The sequence below is a fragment of the Pezoporus flaviventris genome, unplaced genomic scaffold, assembly GCF_033815535.1.
Source record: "Pezoporus flaviventris isolate CSIRO_AGI_PZ_B2104156 unplaced genomic scaffold, CSIRO_AGI_Pfla_v1 ptg000031l, whole genome shotgun sequence".
NCBI lineage: Eukaryota > Metazoa > Chordata > Aves > Psittaciformes > Psittacidae > Pezoporus > Pezoporus flaviventris.
In genome coordinates this window covers 51,782,501-51,801,387 of record NW_026892579.1, presented here as the reverse complement: position 1 = coordinate 51,801,387, position 18,887 = coordinate 51,782,501, and the positions used below count along the sequence as shown (strand labels likewise).

Genomic DNA, 18,887 nt, shown 5'->3' with positions numbered 1-18,887 from the left:
TGTAGCTCTACGTTGTCCCCTGCTTACTATTTATTCTTGTTTCCCATGGCTCATGAAGGCTAATTAACCTAGATGAAATGTTATTCTAACATGATGATACTGCTTCAGGGAGGTGAGTGGCTTGTTTAGAGCAAAGTCAGGTGTCTTCATATGTCTTTAATGGCTTTAGCAAAGCTCCCCTGTTGGTGTACGTTTTTACAGTGCCTTTGACTTCAGGGGAACTCCTGCAATTTCCATCCAAAAAAGCATCTATCTCTATGAAAACTAGCTCTCCCTCAGCAGACTAATGATAATTATCCCACAGTAACTAGTACTTCAGTAGCAGCTTAGATCTCCCAGTCACATATAAACAGGAGACAAAGCTGGTCTTTGTGCTTATAGATTGTAGCATGTAATATTATCTCCTCCTTTCATATAAACCAAAGCGTTTGAGAAGATGTGCATGCCTCTTTAACCGCAGGCCATGAGAGCACAGCCACTAAAGCCTCATTGCAGTAAAAAAGGTTCCTCTTACAGAATCTCTAAAGAGGATTGCTCTCACTTGCTGTCAGTGACTACTGTTGTGATAGCAGTTACTGCAATCCCAGCTCCACACTCCCACTCCTCCCTCCCCCAGCCCCCAGATCCAAAATGGAGAAGTGACAGCCAGATTTCTTTTTTAGTTTCCCTTCCCTTCTTACTTTGTTGCTAGGATCATCTTTTTCCTCGCTGTCTGCTCTTTCTGTTCCATGTGCTGTCTGGCAATGTGCTCTCCTACTGCCTTGGCAGGGAACTCTGTTTCACAGGTGTAGCCGAAATCCCTGGCCAAATGTAATGCTTCCCCTGTAGTTAAACAAAACAGGTCAGTCAGGTTTTAGGGTTATTATTATTACTGTTATTATGGTCACAGAATGCCTTCCAGTCTTAAAAAAAAACCAACAAAACAACAAAAAACCAAGCAATAACAAACCACTTTTGTAGACATTCATTCCCAATCTGTTACAGATTTGAGCCCATTTGGCCTGCTCTTGCTTAGTCATCAGATGGTGCCAGCCAGAAGATAGGAAGGGTGTTCCTCTCAGGAAAATATACCGGTCAAGACACTTGGTTTTATCTCCTCCCTTGCTACCAGTTAGTACTGGGCAGCTGCTCAAGTTTTGTAAGCCCAGTTCGTGATTGATATTTAGGGCATGGAAATTAGTGAAAGGTAGGAATAAAGAACTCTGAAGATCTCAGATAATAACCTTACCTGTAGAATAGACCCGTGGGGATAACATACATCTCAGCATATTTGCTTGGGTGTTAAGCCAGCAGGCACAATACAAGTGTCCCATACTAAAGATAAACAGGCTTCAAAATAAAGCACAAGAAATAATCCTGCTTCCAAAAGTATTACAATCAAAGTTGATCAGACAAGACAAAAAGGGATGACAATGAAGATCACAGTTGCTGTTTTATAGGTGGGGAAATCAATGCAAAGGAAGTCTGTAGTTTGATTAGGCTTTGTGAGAAGATTGCGACAGGGGTGGCACTGAGCACCTCTCTACCATACTGTACCAGGCACCATAATCCAACTCCATGCTGGGTGCCAAGTGCCTCTAGAAGAACCTGCCCCTCTCCACCAGCATAGAGAACTGAGAATTTTGTGTTAGGGTTTACTCTGGCCTGCATGCTATGACTCTGCCAGCCATGGTGTGGGACTTATATGATTGAACACAGCTGCCTGGAGTGTGAACATCTGTGCAAAAGTTAGTCTTTCCCTGGTGGGAAATAGGAACTTCCAGATGATACTTGCTGTCATCTCATTGTGGAAATAGGTCAGGTACCTGAAGTGTATGTTGAAGCACATCTGCATGAGTGATTAAACAGAAATGTGCTCAAGAATAGTTTCGAGGTTAGGTGTTGTTGCTATTTTATTTATTATTTTATTAATTATTTTCTTTTATTTATTTCAGAATTGTGTATTTGTTTGCGTTCATGAGAAGTGGAACTGGATCCTGGCTGTTTGGAGATCAGCCTAATGCTCCAGGTGAACAGCTAAGAGGGATGCAGGACCTGGAACACTTCCCTTTGGGAATATGTGCAGTAAAATTAATCTGATTAAATGCTGATATTGATGTCTGATATTGATGTCTGACCTAATACTTTCAAGTCAGTGGAGACAAACTAGCTTTTGAAGCATGTATCATGCCATACTAAAGTAGGAGGCAAAACTGGATCAGAAGAATTATAGAAAAGTCCAGGTTAGAAGGGAACTCAAGATATTATGTTCTGCTGAAAGCATGGTCTTAGATTAGGTTATTCTTGGCCTTTTCAAACCTGATCTTGAATATTTCTAGATGTGGAGATTCCACAGCTTTTCTGAGGAACCTGATCAAATGTTTAATTATTATTTCAATTTAATTAAATTGTTAATCACCCAGAAGGGCTGATTTCTCCCTGCTGACTACAATGTGATATGAAAGGATGGATACAGCTACAATAGAGATGATGAAATACATCCCATCCCCAGAAAGACTGAGTCTGCTCTGCACAGACCTGGCCAAGCTGAGGAAGATGGAAACTTCCATGGGAGCAGTGGTCACGTGCAGGGGCAGCATGAGGCATAAGGAACCACGTGTATTGACCTCTATTCACGAATCTATTCTCCATCTTTTCAGAGTTTATTGTCTCCCCTTCTATCACTGGAGTTTTTACCAGAGAAAAGACATTAAATTTCCGCAAATACTTTATTGTGTGTTTATCTCACCTAACTGGATTCAAGTATTAGTAAAATACATGCACTGATCCAGGGAATTTGCTGATACTAGCCATCAACAAGCTTGGAAGCTGTAATCAACTTTACAGAAAAAATGAAGATTATACTCAAAATCATCTGCATTATTTGTTTTTTTTTAAACATGATTTCCAGTATGCCCAAAATGAATAAGAAGTTAACAAGCAACCACTATTTCTGAGTTGGAAGGAGATATGGTTTCCACTTAGTTTACAGCTTCTGGAAAAGTAATATAATTTTCAGTGAAATAAAAGTAGTTTTCAGTGGCATGTTAGCAGTGAGTCAGAATAAAAAGGCATATAGCTGGCTGCCAGTTTTGTATTTAAAAAATCTATCCCAGAGTTCTTCATGAACGAGAAAGGGTAGAAATCTATACCCTTTCTCTTCCATGAAAAGAACATGGCTTTTAAATTTCTGTAAAGATGTTTCAAAATTTCAATTTCAAAATTTCCATTTTAATTATGATTTTACTTTTCCTTAAAGAAAAACTTACAGAGTAAATCAATTGCAGAAAAACACCAGGTTTTGCTTTTGACTAAACTCTATTAAAACACTTGATAGGTTTGTTTTCATAGCAGCATGGAAAGAAGATAAAAATTCAAATGTTTGAAGCTGTCATCAGCTGGAACTACTATTCTCCAGACAGCTCTGTCCTGATCCCAGTCAAATCCAAGTAATAAGGAATGTAGTCAGCAAGGATTTTAAATATTTAGTCATTGGAAATGACTGGTTTCTTCAAGAGAGCAAAACTTTTATGTGATGAACTGTAGGCATTTATGTAATAGGGTCAGCAACAAGCTGCCTGAAATATTTATGTCTGCAGTTAATGTAAAAAAAGAGGGAATGAAAATATGAATTTTCATTCAAAGTTACCTTTACAAAGATGGTGTGTATTATTTACTAGAGCTGAGAAAATGACATTAAACTGTTTTGATGATTTGAGAAAATGATACAAAACTATAAAATTTGTCCATTTTACCTGGAGCCATGATTGTGATTGAACACATGGTTTATGAGGAGATCAAGTCATGAGCAATAAGAAATAAAATGTCTTATCTGCTTGTGGATATAGATAGATAAAAATATAGATATTATGCTTGTGAAATAATAAAAATAACATTTTAAATGTATTTTAAAATATATTTTTACTGGAAATGGAAAGCTGATGTATTTATGAATGCACATTAGAACTACACATATTTATTCACATAAGTATGCACTTCTACGTGATATAAGGAGTAGGCATTCCAAATTACAATATCAAATTCTAAATAGAAAACCAAATCTGGACATGAAAACACTCTGCAGAACATGATTTGTCGTATTTCATTGATGCCATTTTGAACCTGGACCAAATGGTCATTTGGTGGATTATTACATACTTCTATACATATTATTTTTTTGTCAATCACACTGAATAGATGTTCCTTGTATTACTGTATAGTAGGAAATACGCCTGCTTGGTGGAGCAAAGTAATTTGTACAAAATGTCATAAAAGATGTTCTTTGTCTACATCATAATTTAGGCAAGTATTTATTCTAGGGAGAATGTGGAAATGTTGGAAATGTGGAAGAACTAACCTCTGTTTTTAATCTTAGGTTTGCCTTCTTCTACCTAGTTATTATTTACATCAGGGAGGAGTCATACTGAAAGTAGAAACTCCTAAAATCTCTGTCTTTAAGAGCCAGTTGCCTTGTTCCAATCTGAAAACAAATTTCCCTATGTGCAATATCCTCAGCTCTTTTCTCCTGCAGAGACAAAGAATAGATATTGGGGATCACTGACTCTTTCTCCCAGCACACGGCTTTGCAGCTATAGGCAGTGATGTGTTTCCTATATGATTTGACAATTGTTCAGGGAGCTTTGCATGATGGTAAAGGACAATTGCTAAACCTAAATTGGCAAAGACAGCTCTGGAAAGCCTGAGTGGAGAGGCCAGCCATGTACCTTGACAGGTTTTTGTGGGCAGGGTGCAAAGAGCAGCATGCATGTCTCCTGGGTCTAACAAGAATGAGAGATGCTCCTACGCAGAGTGAAGGCAAAAGCTGTGTCCCAGGAGAGGGACAATCAGCATCTGAACCTCCTACTCTCCTCTGCTTTGCCTCCTCCACATGCTCTACACAGCAGAAATGCTACCCAGGGGTAGGAGGGATAGGCAGAAGGTGGAAAGAAATTTTTTTTATATTTGTAGGGTGAGAAGGGACGAGGAACAAGTGGAAGGATATTTAACAAAGGCTGGTGGGGGAGAAGCGCAACAGTTGATAGCAGGGTGAAAAAAGTAACTTCTGACTTATTTTTCTCTAGTGTTTTGGTCTGAAAACGATGAATGACCTCAATGCAGTGTCTAGGAAATTTAATGTCTTAACTAGGTTTGACAGGAAAACAGATTCCAGTTTTTTTCTGGTTTGTTTTTTTTTTTTTTCTGTTTTCTGTTGGCTTTTGTTTGTTTGTTTGTGTGTGTGTGTGTGTAAAAAATCTCATGGCTTTAAAGTCATTCATGCATCGCTTTTACCTGCATCTGCGATGACATTTATGCTGTGACCTGTCCAAACAGAAGGGGACACCTCTCCTCACATCCTTTCTTGTGCCCAGTGGGCAGGCCTTTGACTCCTTTGAGCCATCAGTAAAGCTTAGACCTGGCAATGCTAGTATTTAATGGAGAAGCCTTTATGGTTTTAGCTAAGACGTAGGTATTTTCTTATTAGACCTGGTAAGAAAAATGACCTTTCCCTTCACCTAATCTAGGCACTAGAGGGCGACCCTCACCTACAGGTGGCGCAAAAATGTGTCCCGTACTTCTGTGGAGACTTGCAATGCGGACTTCATTCTCCCAGTCTCTTTCCACTCATTGTGCTGATTTACGTGAATGACAACGTAAGAAACAGAGCTGATATGTCAAACAATTCCTACTCTGGGCCCCAGAAATGCCTACCAAAGACACTAAAAGTGCAACTTGACCAAACCAAGAGTAACTGTACACACCCAGCAGCCATGCTGAATCCCAAAAGAAGCAAGTTTGCAGAAAAAAAAAAAAAAAGAAAAAAGGAGGCCACAATGATTTTCATGGTGGATCTTCACATGACCACAACAGCCCAGAAGTTTATTACAGTTCCTCTGTTGAACTTAGCAGTATCCCAAAAAAGTCAATGATTTTAGTCTATTTTAGAGGAAGAAATGTATTAGTCATGCTAGAGACTTTTGAGATGGCTTTGGTCAATATACTTAATCATCATATAATTAATTTTGTCTTTTCTTTCCTCAAAGAGATAATCGAGATGTTGAGCACATTTCTACCATACAGAAATATTAAAAGCCTCCATACATCAGTGACTCTTAAGACCTTTTGCAATAATAAACTTAGAGCCATCTAAAGTAATCAAGAGTGACACAGTCTTGGGTCCTAATGTTAGTGCACCTAGTATTTAGGGATCTAATAAGATTAGTAAGTCACGATTTCAATTTCTCTGTTGCTATCACACAGAAAAAGCCAAGGTTGTTTTCTTCATGTCCTTTGAAATATGGAATAAGCCTGTGTCTTTCCATTTCTGCCTCTTCCAGCAGCAGGAGCCATTGAGGGATGAGTTTTCTTGCAGTAACAATGCTACAAGTTAGCACCACTTGGAAGTAACATGTACTTGGAAGCAGCATGTACAAAGAGGACAAAGACAATGAGCACTGCTGAGTTTGGCAGAGGATTGGTTACCTAGACAGAAAATGAGTTTCATATTTTCTGTTGGAATGTTGATGCACATGGTGATGCCTTTCCTCAAAATTCCAGTAGATAAAATTCATTATCAGCATGTCTAGGCAAACAGGTCTCTGTCAAAATGAGCTCAGTCTCCTCGGTATACATCGTTAGGACTGGTTTGGACAGTAAAGGAGTCAAAAACAAAAACAAAAAGCAGTGTCATAGGCTTGATAATAGGTTTGTTGTTGGACTTAAGCAAAGGGCAGTGAGGTAAGCACAGCTCTGTCCTTTGGGAAAAGGAATCTAGTTCTGACTTATAGTAGAGGTACTTTGCCATCAATCCAAGACAAGCAGTTGAAAGAAAGCTTCCTCACTCTCAATCTCTTGCAGTAGCTAGACACATAGCTCTGTTTATTCTTCCCTGTTAAGACCCAAGATGTGTGCAGGACTGTGAGGGTAAACTGGTACCTTATGTAAGACTGTAACTCCTTTACAGCTTTCCTTTTATTACAAGCAGGTGTGATATGGATACACCTGTATTTCAGAGTGGCTCTATTGTAGTTCTCTGTGCTCAGTGGTCCCTGAGAAGGTCAGTTCCTCCTCTTATATGCTGAAAAACCTCCACTGGTGCAGTTTCAGCACTATTTCTGCCTTGGGGAGTCTCCATCCTTTGAGATAAAAACCTCAGTAGACAAGGTCCTGGCAACCTCTTCTAGTTGACCCTGCTTTAAGCAGAAAGATTAGACTAGAAGATCATGAGAGGTCCCTTCCAGCCTCAACCTTTCTGTGGTTCTGTGGTAATATGTGCTGAGACCTCAGCTTGCTTGCCTTGATCTGTATGGTCCTTTCAGGCTATGATCCTAGAAGGTGTTGACCTTTAGGATGAGCTGAGCACTCTCAGTATTAAGGAGGTGGGATCTGAAATTCCCAGAGCTTCCACTTGCAGCCAGACAACAAAGTAAGTACTTAGTAGATTCACCCAGAATAGAAGAGATTCAGGTAGTTTCTTCCCTTTGCCTGAGGGGTTTGAACCTGCATCTCCCAGCTGAAGGTTTGAAGAGCCGGGCAGTATTTGGTGAATGATATTTAAACAATAAATAAAGGCCAAGGAAGTATCTCTTGAGCCTGTCTAGAGTTTGTCTGAAAGCAGATTTCATTCATTTAAGTGTGGGGAGGGAAAATGCTTGCCTAAATATTAGTCTTTCTTATGGAAGAAAAAAAAAATCATCACAGTTTTGGAACAGCTCCAGAAAATTCACAAGTTAAAAAAAAGGAGGATAAACAAACCTACTTGTAGAGTTGGTATGAGACATACATCTTTCTCACAAGAACATTTGGATCATTGATTTGTAAGTCAGATCCCAGAACAAAATGCATAGATCAGTGCTGAGGAGACTGCAGGACCAAACCATTTGGTGGTTCCAGCATGTCTCAGAGTGAACTTCCATTTTGCCGCTTGTTCTGTCTGTGGCTTTAGGCAAATCAGTTCTCTTTGTACAAAATGTGTATTATGATATTTAACTCTGCGATTGAAAAGGATTTCATACAAGGAAACATTTTAATTAAATTTATACTATATTACAATATTATAAGCCCTACCTTCTACCAAGGAAGTCAACAGTGTGACATTTGCTGCTTTTCTTCTTCCTGCAGGCAAATTCAGTCCCAGTCTGTCTAATTTTTCTCGCAGGCAGCGTCCTCCATTCTTGGATTTTGCTCTATCATGAGAGAACAGAAGGAGAGAGAAGCTTGTCTTTATTTTGCATTTTTTTCCCCACGTTATTATAAGTCTAGAAATTGCACGCACCTTATTGACAAATGTGTGGGGTAATGCCTGCTCTAATGACATCAACAGAAAACCTTTCAGATCTCTATTCTTAATGTCCTGCTCATGATATGAGAGTCTTTCATGTTGGTCCTTTGACAGACTTAGACATTTTCACGCCTGTCCCAAGGACATTTGATCTTCAGACAGCTTTCTACCTAGTAAAACCTGTGATCCTGATTTGGGCATGGAGCCTGGGATTGCAAACACAGAATATAAACACTGACTGCGCGGTCGCTTATACATGATTAGCCATCCCCAGGCTCCAAAGACAATCAAGAAAGACATTTGCACTTCTAGAATGATATTAAGCATACATCTACAATGAGGGGACTTTACTCATCTCCCTTACCTGACTATAAAAGGAGCCAGACATCAACTGAAGATGTTTGTGTGGAACTCAGCTCTAGCTATCTCTCTATAATTTATGTAGAAACCTGGGTACTTAGAAATGTAGACTGCAGAGCCCAATACTTCTTAGGAAGAAGGTTAAGGCAGCAGGAAATGCTGAAGCTAAAATCCCAGCTATCATTGGTTATCTATGACCCTATCCCAAATGCCAACATCACTTTGTTCTCACAAAATGGTTCCTGGTTCATCCCACATCTGCTTTTCTTCAACACCTCAGTGTTTGAATCATTTGAGACATATTCACTTATGCAGCAGACTTAGGTTCGATTTCTTTCTTAGCCTCAGGGAATTTTAACCTGTGACTTTGAGACAAATGCAGCAGCCAGCTGGCAGCAAACAGGTAATGTTAAAATGCTTTAACACTGAACAGAGCAATGCCTGGAACCCATATCTCTCCCATCCTAAATGAATGACCTTGTAATTAAATAATAGAGCCATCAGTACAACTACCTTTGCTTTTGTCCAACAAATATTTAATTAACCCCAAATGAGATTGAGGGACCCTCAGCTTAGAATAATCAATTACTGAGTATTAAATATGACTAACTAGATGTGCAGGTTTAAATTTCTTTAGGCAGAAGAAGGAACCAAATTTGGAATACCACCATTTGAGCGGTCATTTTTTTCCCACTAAGAGATACCACAATTTTGACCATGTTGTATGTCATGAAATGTCTTCCGAGCACACTATCCTGAAAAAAATGCTAGTTGGAAAAATACCTAGACAGTGATGGCTGTCAGGATGAAAAATCAACCCTGTCTGGTCTCAGGCAAACCACACACAAGGTCTGATGGTATTACATCTCTGCTAGCCAGTGACAGAGTGTTTGAATCTGCTCTCTGTAACACCTACAGGTATAGCTTGACGAGATCTATTAATTAACACTCTGCTTCATAAGATAGAATCAGTGCATCCAAACTGCTCACTGGACTAGTCCCTGGCTTTTGTTAACTCCTGAACTATGCCCAGTTTTGATTTGACTGATTGATATTTGATCTGGGTCAAAAATATATGGAGATCATTCTAGTATTTTAACAGAGGAGAGAAATAACTCCCCGTGTTCAGGTTGATGACTCAGCATTCTTAATATCTTGCACTGGTATGGATGAAGTCTGCTGTAGGATTATTTGAAATTAATATTTCTGTGACTATTAGCTAAAGACCTCACCTAGATGAAGCAATAACAGAGGAAAATGTTTGTGGATGTAGATTTTGGATTTGTCTATAGAGGCAGCTAAATGGGGCTTATGCCCCCGAAACAATTTTATGATCCATAGTCCTTACTCTGCAAGATGGCTCAAGACAGCTCGTGGACTACTACATATCTTAGAATATTGCAGGTTGGTTAAAATGACTTTCAGTGTAAGTATGAGCATCAGTGTGGCCTTCAGTGACAGCAGTGAAATAGCCTATGACTTTGCAGCTAGCTTTGATCAAAGAGCATTCAAGTAGCTTATGCCATCTAAGTTGATGCCTAAGGGACATTGCGACTTACACATGCCTGGCTGAATTACAGTTGTTTCCTTGTTTTCCACTTGCAATGTGAGGCACAGCCTGCCACTTCCCTCCTTTCTGCTGTCTGCAGATATCTACTCTGGTCAGTGAAGAGTCAGAAGCAAAATTTTATCTGATTACTTGCTTCTTCTGAGTATTTCAAAACAACAAAAATAAAACCAATGTGTTCTGTCTTGTCTGTACTCAAAAGATAATGCAAAGGAGAAAGGAAGAAAAAGAAAACCCTACACTCTGTGTTTTAGTTCTTTGTTTAGTGACAGCTGTAACTATACTTGGTAAAATTATTTACTTTTAAGCAGTTTCTCAACAAGATTGTCAGATTTGTAGCTCTGGTGAAATTTTCCACACACTGAAGCTTCAGTATTGTTTTGTCCAAAACAAGGCAAAGCGACACTTATTCATCTTTTGATGAGTAACTGAACTGAATGGGTTAAAAAGAAAAAGCAGTGCAACAAAAAACGTAAACTCTTTATGAAAAATGTCAACACAATCTTCATTTTTTTCTCCTTTGCTGAAAATTTCCCTAGAATCAATCTCCTGCTTTCCCAAACTCTGACCACCTAACCAAGTCAGGAAAAAGAACAAAGCCCATTTGTAGAAAATAAAATCAGAGAAATTACATCACTGTCTAGGACTTGTTACTCTCACCTTCAACTTACCTTCTCAAAATGCCTCCTAAGAGGGAAGCATTGAGGCATTCTGGTGGTGAAAGGCGCCTCTTCACCTCTGCAATGGTCACTTTGTACTTCGAAGTGGAGCTGAGTAGAGATAAACGACCAGGAACAGAGCAGAACAGGTCGGTGGGGTTAACAACGCAGGTGCCACCTATATATAAAAGAAATGTTAAAGCTGGGGAAACCTCATATTCAATCATGAAGAAAAAAAAAGCTAGGAAGAAAAAAAGGTTGGAGGATTAGCCAGGTTAATAAATGGTTAAAAGGGTGGTGTCATAGTCAGGGGTTTGGGTGTCTTAAACACGGAACCCAGGTTTGTAGGCCAGGCGTAGTGGGGGCTGGTGGAGCTGGTCTGATAAAGAAGGGAAAGAGCAGTTTTGGTAGGAGGTTTGCCAGACTGGTCAAGGAGGCTTTAAACTAGATGTGTTGGGGGAGGGAGGCATCATTCCATCCCAACACACCCAGTCAGTTGCCAGCACCTATAGTAAAAGTTTGGAGCAATGTAGATATATTCCAGCCGCTCCAGCCAATGAGCCGGCTTCAGCTAGAGCTCAGTTCAGATGCCTCTATACAAACGCCTGTAGCATGGGGAACAAACAAGAGGAATTAGAGATGTGTGCGCTTCTGCGGGGTATGATATAATAGGCATCACAGAAACATGGTGGGATGGCTCCTATGACTGGAGTGTTGGAATGGAAGGTTACAGGCTCTTTAGAAAGGACAGGCCTGGCAGGTGGGGAGGGGGAGTTGCCCTTTATGTTAGGGATAGGCTGGAGAGTATGGAACTCTGTCTGGGGACAGGTGAACAGTCCACAGAGAGTTTGTGGGTCAGGGTTAAAGGGAAAACAGCTATGGGAGACATTACTGTGGGGATCTGTTACAGACCGCCTGATCAAGGAGAACCTGCAGATGAAGCACTCTATAGACAGATAGGAAAAGCCTCACGCTCGCAGGCCCTTGTTCCCATGGGTGACTTCAACCACCCTGACATCTGTTGGAATGACGGTACGGCCCGGCACAAGCAATCCAGGAGATTCCTAGACTGTGTGGAAGACAACTTCCTTCTGCAAGTAATAGAGGAGCCGACAAGGAGAGGTGCCATGCTTGACCTCGTGCTCACCAACAGGGGGGAGCTCGTTGGAAATGTGATGCTCCAGGGCAGCCTTGGATGCAGCAATCACAAGATGGTTGAGTTTGAGATCCTCAGGACAGTGAGAAGAGCATGTAGCAAGCTCACTGCCCTGGACTTTGGCCTCTTCAGGAACCTGCTTAGGAAGGTTCCAAGGGATATAGCCCTAGAAGGCAGGGAGGCCAAAGACTCTTGGTTGATATTCAAGGATCACCTACTACAAGTTCAGGAGTGTTGCATCCCAACCAGAAGGAAGTGCAGCAGGAGGGCCTGGAGACCTCCTTGGATGGATAAGGAGCTGCTGAGGAAAATTCAAAGGAAAAAAGAGGCTCATAAAAAATGGAAGCAAGGACAGGCAGCCTGGGAAGAGTACGGGGATGTTGTCTGGGAAGCTAGGGACCAGGTTAGGAAAGCTAAGGCTCAGTTAGAATTAAACTTGGCTAGGGATGTTAAGGATAACAGGAAGGGATTCTACAGGTACATAGCAAATAAAAAACAGACTAGGGAGAACATAGGCCCCCTCAGGAAGCTCTAAGGAGAACTGGCTACACCGGATTTGGAGAAGGTTGAGGTTCTGAATGAGTTCTTTGCCTCGGTCTTCACTGGAAAAGTCTCTGACCGGACCACCCAAGTCTTGGAAAGCACAGGGACTGTGAGAATGAAGACCTTGCGCCCACTCTAGGAGAGGATCTGGTTCAAGACCATCTTAAAAATCTGAACGTGCACAAGTCCATGGGTCCTGATGAGATCCATCCGCAGGTCCTGAAGGAGCTGGCGAATGAAGTTGCGAAGCCCCTGTCCATCACACTTGAAAAATCATGGCAGTCAGGTGAAGTTCTGGAAAAAGGGAAATCTAACCCCCATTTTCAAGAAGGGGAAAATGGATGACCCGGGGAATTACAGACCAGTCAGTCTCACCTCTGTGCCTGGCAAAATCTTGGAGCAGATTCTCCTGGAAGGCATGCTAAGGCACATGAAAATCAACAAGGTGCTTGGTGACAGCCAGCATGGCTTCACTAAGGGGAAATCCTGCCTGACCAATTTGGTGGCCTTCTATGATGGGGCTACAGAACTGATGGACAGGGGTAGAGCAGTTGATGTCATCTACCTGGACTTGTGTAAAGCGTTCAACACTGTCACACACAACATCCTTTTCTCCAAATTGGAGAGACATCAATTTGATGGATGGACCACTTGGTGGATAAAGAACTGGCTGGATGGCCACACACAAAGAGTTGTGGTCAATGGCTCAATGTCCATCTGGAGACCAGTAACAAGTGGTGTCCCTCAGGGATCAGTGTTGGGACCGGTCTTGTTTAACATCTTCATCGCTGACATGGACAGTGGGATTGAATTCGCCCTCAGCAAGTTTACCGATGACACCAAGCTGTGTAGGGAAGGAATAGCATCCAGAGGGACCTTGACACACTTGTGAGATGGGCTGATGCCAACCTTATGAAGTTTAACCATGACAAGTGCAAGGTCCTATACATGGGTTGGAGCAATTCCAGGCACAGCTACAGGCTGGGCAGAGAAGAGATTCAGAGCAGCCCTGTGGAGAAGGACTTGGGGGTGTTGGTCGATGAGAAAATGAACATGAGCCGGCTTCAGTGTGCGCTTGCAGTCCAGAAAGGCAACTGTATCCTGGGCTGCATCAAGAGGAGCATGACCAGCAGGTCGAAGGAGGTGATCCTGCCCCTCTACTCTGCTCTTGCGAGACCTCACCTGGAGTATTATGTGCAGTTCTGGTGTCCTCAACATAAAAAGGACATGGAACTGTTGGAACAAGTCCAGAGAAGGGCCATGAAGATGATCAGGGGACTGGAGCACCTCCTGTATGAAGACAGGCTGAGAAAGTTGGGGCTGTTCAGTCTGGAGAAGAGAAGGCTGCGTGGAGACCTCATAGCAGCCTTCCAGTATCTGAAGAGGTCCTATAGGGATGCTGGGGAGGGACTCTTCATTAGGGACTGTAATGATAGGACAAGGGGTAATGGGTTAAAACTTAAACAGGGGAAGTTTAGATTGGATATAAGGAGGAAATTCTTTCCTGTTAGGGTGGTGAGGCACTGGAATAGGTTGCCCAGGGAGGTTGTGAATGCTCCATCCCTGTCAGTGTTCAAGACCAGGTTGGACGAGGCCCCGGGTGATATGGTTTAGTGTGAGGTGTCCCTGCCCATGGCAGGGGGTTGGAACTTGCTGATCTTAAGGTCCTTTCCAACCCTAACTATTCTGTGATTCTAAGAACTATCCATTCTGTTGCTAACTTGTGGTTGTTGTTGGGTTGGTTTATTTTAAGGAGGTGTGGGTTGGTTTTTCTTGTTTTGTTTTTTGTGTGATTGTTTTTAAATATTGTATCACATTGTTGCTTTGAGAAAGATGAATGGATTGAAATTTCAGCCTGGGAAAAGTGAATTATTAGATCTTGTAAGCTTTATAGTCAAAGTAGGTCATTATGGCTATTTGATAACCTTGCATTTCATGCTCAGTAAAAATTACATATTACCACTGACTGTTGTTTCTAGTATGATTAATAGCAAAAGATCAAATCAGATTCAAGTAATATTCATGATTTAAAAAAAAATCAGTTTCTGAAAAATTTTGGATTTGGTTCTAATGAGAAATGTTAATTTTTAACTCTCATAGCAGTGTTTAGGACTAGAGATTCAGCAGCACTACAAGCTTGCAGTGATTTGCAGCTAGAACAGCTTTCCACACCTTTGAACTCTCATATACTCCTTCTAAAGTTAGGTCAAACCGTCAGCTGATATTAATGATTGAAATCTATTGAGCTACCTCAGTTTATCTCAGGTTAGTTCTGGAATTGTTTGTTTCTTGAAAGTGGCAATTACTTGGCCTAGGTCTGAAACTGCTGAGTGATCACCAGATCTTTCAATGAAGGCTGTGATCAATAACTCCTCAGGCAAAACTGAGCTTTTAACTTAAAGCTAATATGAGAGAATGACAGAGGAAATTTTCTCTGCAATGGAGCTAAGAGTACAGAACAAACTCCCAAGAAAAAAAAAATAAATCTTAAGGACTAACACATATTTTATCACCAAGTGCAAACCACTTTTCTTTGACCTGCCTTCTCCAACCTTAAAACAATAAAAAATTCTGTGGAAGAAATAAATCTTGCCACTGCATGCACAATTCTTCCCTGCAGGAAATATGAGAAAAAAAGAATGAGCTGCATATGACAGTGATATAAAATATCATATAATTCAATGCACTACTAGAAGGAGTTCAGGTGGTTTATGTGAGGATGATGATATAAGGACCTTACAGCAGAATGAATCTGTGCTCTTCATTCATGTTTAAAAGAAAGATACTGTATTCTTTAAGCTACAATGACAATGTCTTCTTCACTGTGAACACCATTACCTTTTGCACAAGAGCTCAATTTATTATGCTTAAAAAATTTAGTTTGTAATCTATATTCTGAGAATAGAGTAGAACAGAACAAAATAGAATGAAAAAATTAAACAATAGCTCATTTTAGACAAGATCCTAACACTTTTACTTCATCTTCTTCCACACATAATTCCTCTTAAAATTAAGGTGACTATATATGTTCTAGTTTTAGCAAAGACCTCATTAAAGTCAGAATGTTGCTTGCATACATAAGGCAAACATAATTTCTTTCAAAATATTTCAGCTCTTGAAGGTATATTTAAACATTTCTGTTGACAGCAACACCAGAAAAGAACATCTCCTGGTATAAATCCCAGATGGGTGAGATCCTGACTCAATTCAGTGGGATATTTTATGACTTTTCTAATTTCTGTTTGAGTTAGTTTTTTATGGTTGTTTTCGTTTGTTTTTTTTTCATATCTGAGGCAGGGCTGCACAGAAACCTATAAACATTTTCAGTCAATATTTCCAAACTTCTGATTTGTCAGGTACGTTTGTGAAGAGTGTTAGCACTGAGTAGATTTGTTTGTTTGGCATCTCCTGCCACACAATACATATACACATGTGTACATATATACATGTCAAGAAAACAGTGGCAGTGTGTACATATTTATTTACTTCAGAAAGTTTGTAAATTTTATAGTAAGACTGTACTGAAATCAATGTCATATTTAAGTTTATCTTCCTGCCAGATTAAGCCAGGCTTCATTTACGCCAGACAAATAATTGTTCCTTTAATCCAAAAACCTGTTACCCTGCAACTGCTCTTACCCTAACCAGAATTTACTGGAATACTTCTGCATATTATTTAGTAGAAGGTTGCTTACAGTCTAAAATATTTAAAAATATCATGGCTATGCAACATAATCTTAAAAAAGGGAATTCCAGGTAAGCTAGGTATGGGTTAAAAGTAAAAGAAAACAGGATACCTAAGTCATTTGCTTTCCAGAAATATGGAGAAAAAGTTGCAAATTACAAGAAGGTAAAATCTGTTGAACATAATTACTTTACTATATTAATTATTCATTTGACACAGCAAGAGAGAGAGAGCAGTGTGGTGCTTTCTAGGCAAAGCTATGTCTCTGTCACAAACTGTGTGCATTTTTGAAGGCACGGATCTCCTACCCTAAATACCACCCTGGGGAGGAGATGGACGAAATCCTGGACTTTATACCTAGCGGTAAACTGGAAAAGGCATGAGAGCAAACAAAAGGAGGGCTGCTGCAAAGAGAAAGGAAAGGAAAAATGTAACTATACTGGAGAATGAAGGGTTAGGTTTCTTGCCAAAACCACACATTTTAGTGTGTTTCTTCCCCCATATTCTGATCATTCATTAGAGTAGACCAATGATTTTATGAAGAAGTGCAACTCCATGGAGAGAGAGCAAGGTATGTATTAAATTGCACTAAATAGCAGTGGCAATAACAAGCTTTTCTTTCCCATCAACCCATGCCACTGTAGGTGCTGTTGGAAAAGTCAAGCCTTGTTCAAGTACTGAGACAGTCTTGTCACAACAGGGTATTTGAGAGAGGAGTTGCTAACAGAGACCAGCTGAAGAAGCAGAAGAATATTACCTTGAAAACGGAATGGAAAAAAATGTCTTTTATGAGTCTAGCAGTTGCACTTTGAGATCCTTTTTCATCTTAGAAGCTTTTACTTCTTTGAGAAATCCTTACAGACCAGCTCCTGGTGCCAGAATACATAAGACCCCATCAGCTCAGCAAACAAAGAACCCCACACATAGCACAGCAAACTAATGTGCCCACCAGCACGCATAAAAAAGAGAAGATTGCATTGCTCCCTGACTAGCTATACACACCACTGGTCCTACTGCAAGGCTAAAAAGAAAATGAGAGCAAGCAGAAGGTGAGATAACTGGTAGGATCATCCAGCAGATTGCCTCAGCAATTTCATGCTCCAAGTACCACATTAAATGGGACTGTGAATGTAAAAAATATTATTTTTAGGACAACTGTTTATTCCCACAGAGAAGTGATGACGTGGTCCGATCTGACGTCATCAGTTGCCATAAGGTACTGTGTTCGAGATGGCTGTAAATGGTGACAGTTGTTCTCTTACAGGCATAGCAGTTTTAAGACACAAGCAAGATGAGATTTAGATGAAGGGGGAATATTTTTAATATTGCAACTGATTAATAGATTAGTAAAAAAGTAAAAGAAAGAAGGGAAGCTTTCAGGTACACAACCGCTTCTTCAGGGCTTCTTTCATCCAAATCTATTCAATTACTTCTTTCTTCATGATGGAGTTGAGCTTTATCCTCTGATTAGTCATCTTTGTGATGATTTCAACAAATATGATTGTTCAGAAGGAAAAAAATAGGTGAGGAGGAGATATGCTTTGTGCAGCAGGCCACAGCCGGGTGAAAGACCAAGGAGTTGCCTCAGCTACCGAATAACCCTGGGAGATTATATACAACCTGATATAGCTGAAGATTTCCCTGCTCATTGCAGGGGTCTCTTTCAATACAAACTATCCTATGAGTTTATTCTTGTGTAGTCTAATCTAGTCTAGCCTAGTCTACACTAGTCTATTCTATTGTATGGTTATTATAATATGATTATTGTCAAGTAGTCTCAGGAAGAATAACAAAAGTCCGTGTACATTTTTTGCTACTTTACTTTTGGGACCCAATCCTTTTCCCTCTAGCTGACTGCTTCATGATCAGCACAACATATTTCTTTGTGTGAACCAGTCTTTTGATTTGTTTCTCAAGCCTAGAATGAACAAAAGTTAGGATATGTGATACTGAAAAAGGTAGTCACAGCAAACATCATGAGAGTATTTTCCTTTCCTATTCCCGTCTCCCCATCAAATAGCACAAGTCAGTAAAAAATGCCAACGCAAGCTGATGGGTAGTGTAGTTGACAGTAGCGAGAACAACAGAGTCATACTCTAACTGAACAGTCTTGTCAACATAACAAAAATCCCAATGGCGTTTGATGCAAAAAGAGCTCAGTCTGTTTTGATTGTGGGTTTCCCCTTGTATAGATGTAGAGGACAATGGGGTGGCTGGAGTGAGATGATTTATTACAATTTAGTCATGTGCTTGGGCATCTGCTGAAATGTAAGTCTCCCTGACGCCCTCAGAGTTAAATTTTTGTGCATCTTTTCATTGATAAAATCCACTTTCTCACATATTTAATGCTTTTCATACATAATGATATTACTTTGTTAGGAATTAGAGAGAGAGAAGTATCAGTTGATGTCAGAGGATGATTTTTACACTTGAAATACAAACACTTCTTAAAATGTTTGTCAATAAATCTATACTGAAACACACATCCTTACATTCTTCAAGGTCATTTCTTATTTGTTAATAGTAACAGCTACAATATGATGGGTATTTCATATTCATTCAGGATGAGGTAGTCCCTTTCTCCAAGATATTCACCCATAAATATCATGCAGTTATGGAAGGAAACATCATAACGCACTGGTGACAACAGCACAGAAGTA

The 18,887-nt window shown here is 40.2% G+C and overlaps 1 protein-coding gene across 3 annotated transcripts in view; it reads right to left on the bottom strand.

Moving 5' to 3' along the window:
• Nucleotides 1-18,887, bottom strand: part of TFAP2D (transcription factor AP-2 delta) — a 54,556-nt gene that overhangs the window by 24,054 nt on the left and 11,615 nt on the right. For all 3 annotated transcript variants that reach the window (XM_061461012.1, XM_061461011.1, XM_061461013.1), the window contains 3 exons: nucleotides 10,856-11,021; nucleotides 8,044-8,162; nucleotides 681-822 (listed from right to left, as the gene is read on the bottom strand). In XM_061461012.1, coding sequence (XP_061316996.1) covers nucleotides 681-822; nucleotides 8,044-8,162; nucleotides 10,856-11,021 — 427 coding nt within the window. The remainder of the gene's footprint in view (nucleotides 1-680; nucleotides 823-8,043; nucleotides 8,163-10,855; nucleotides 11,022-18,887) is intronic.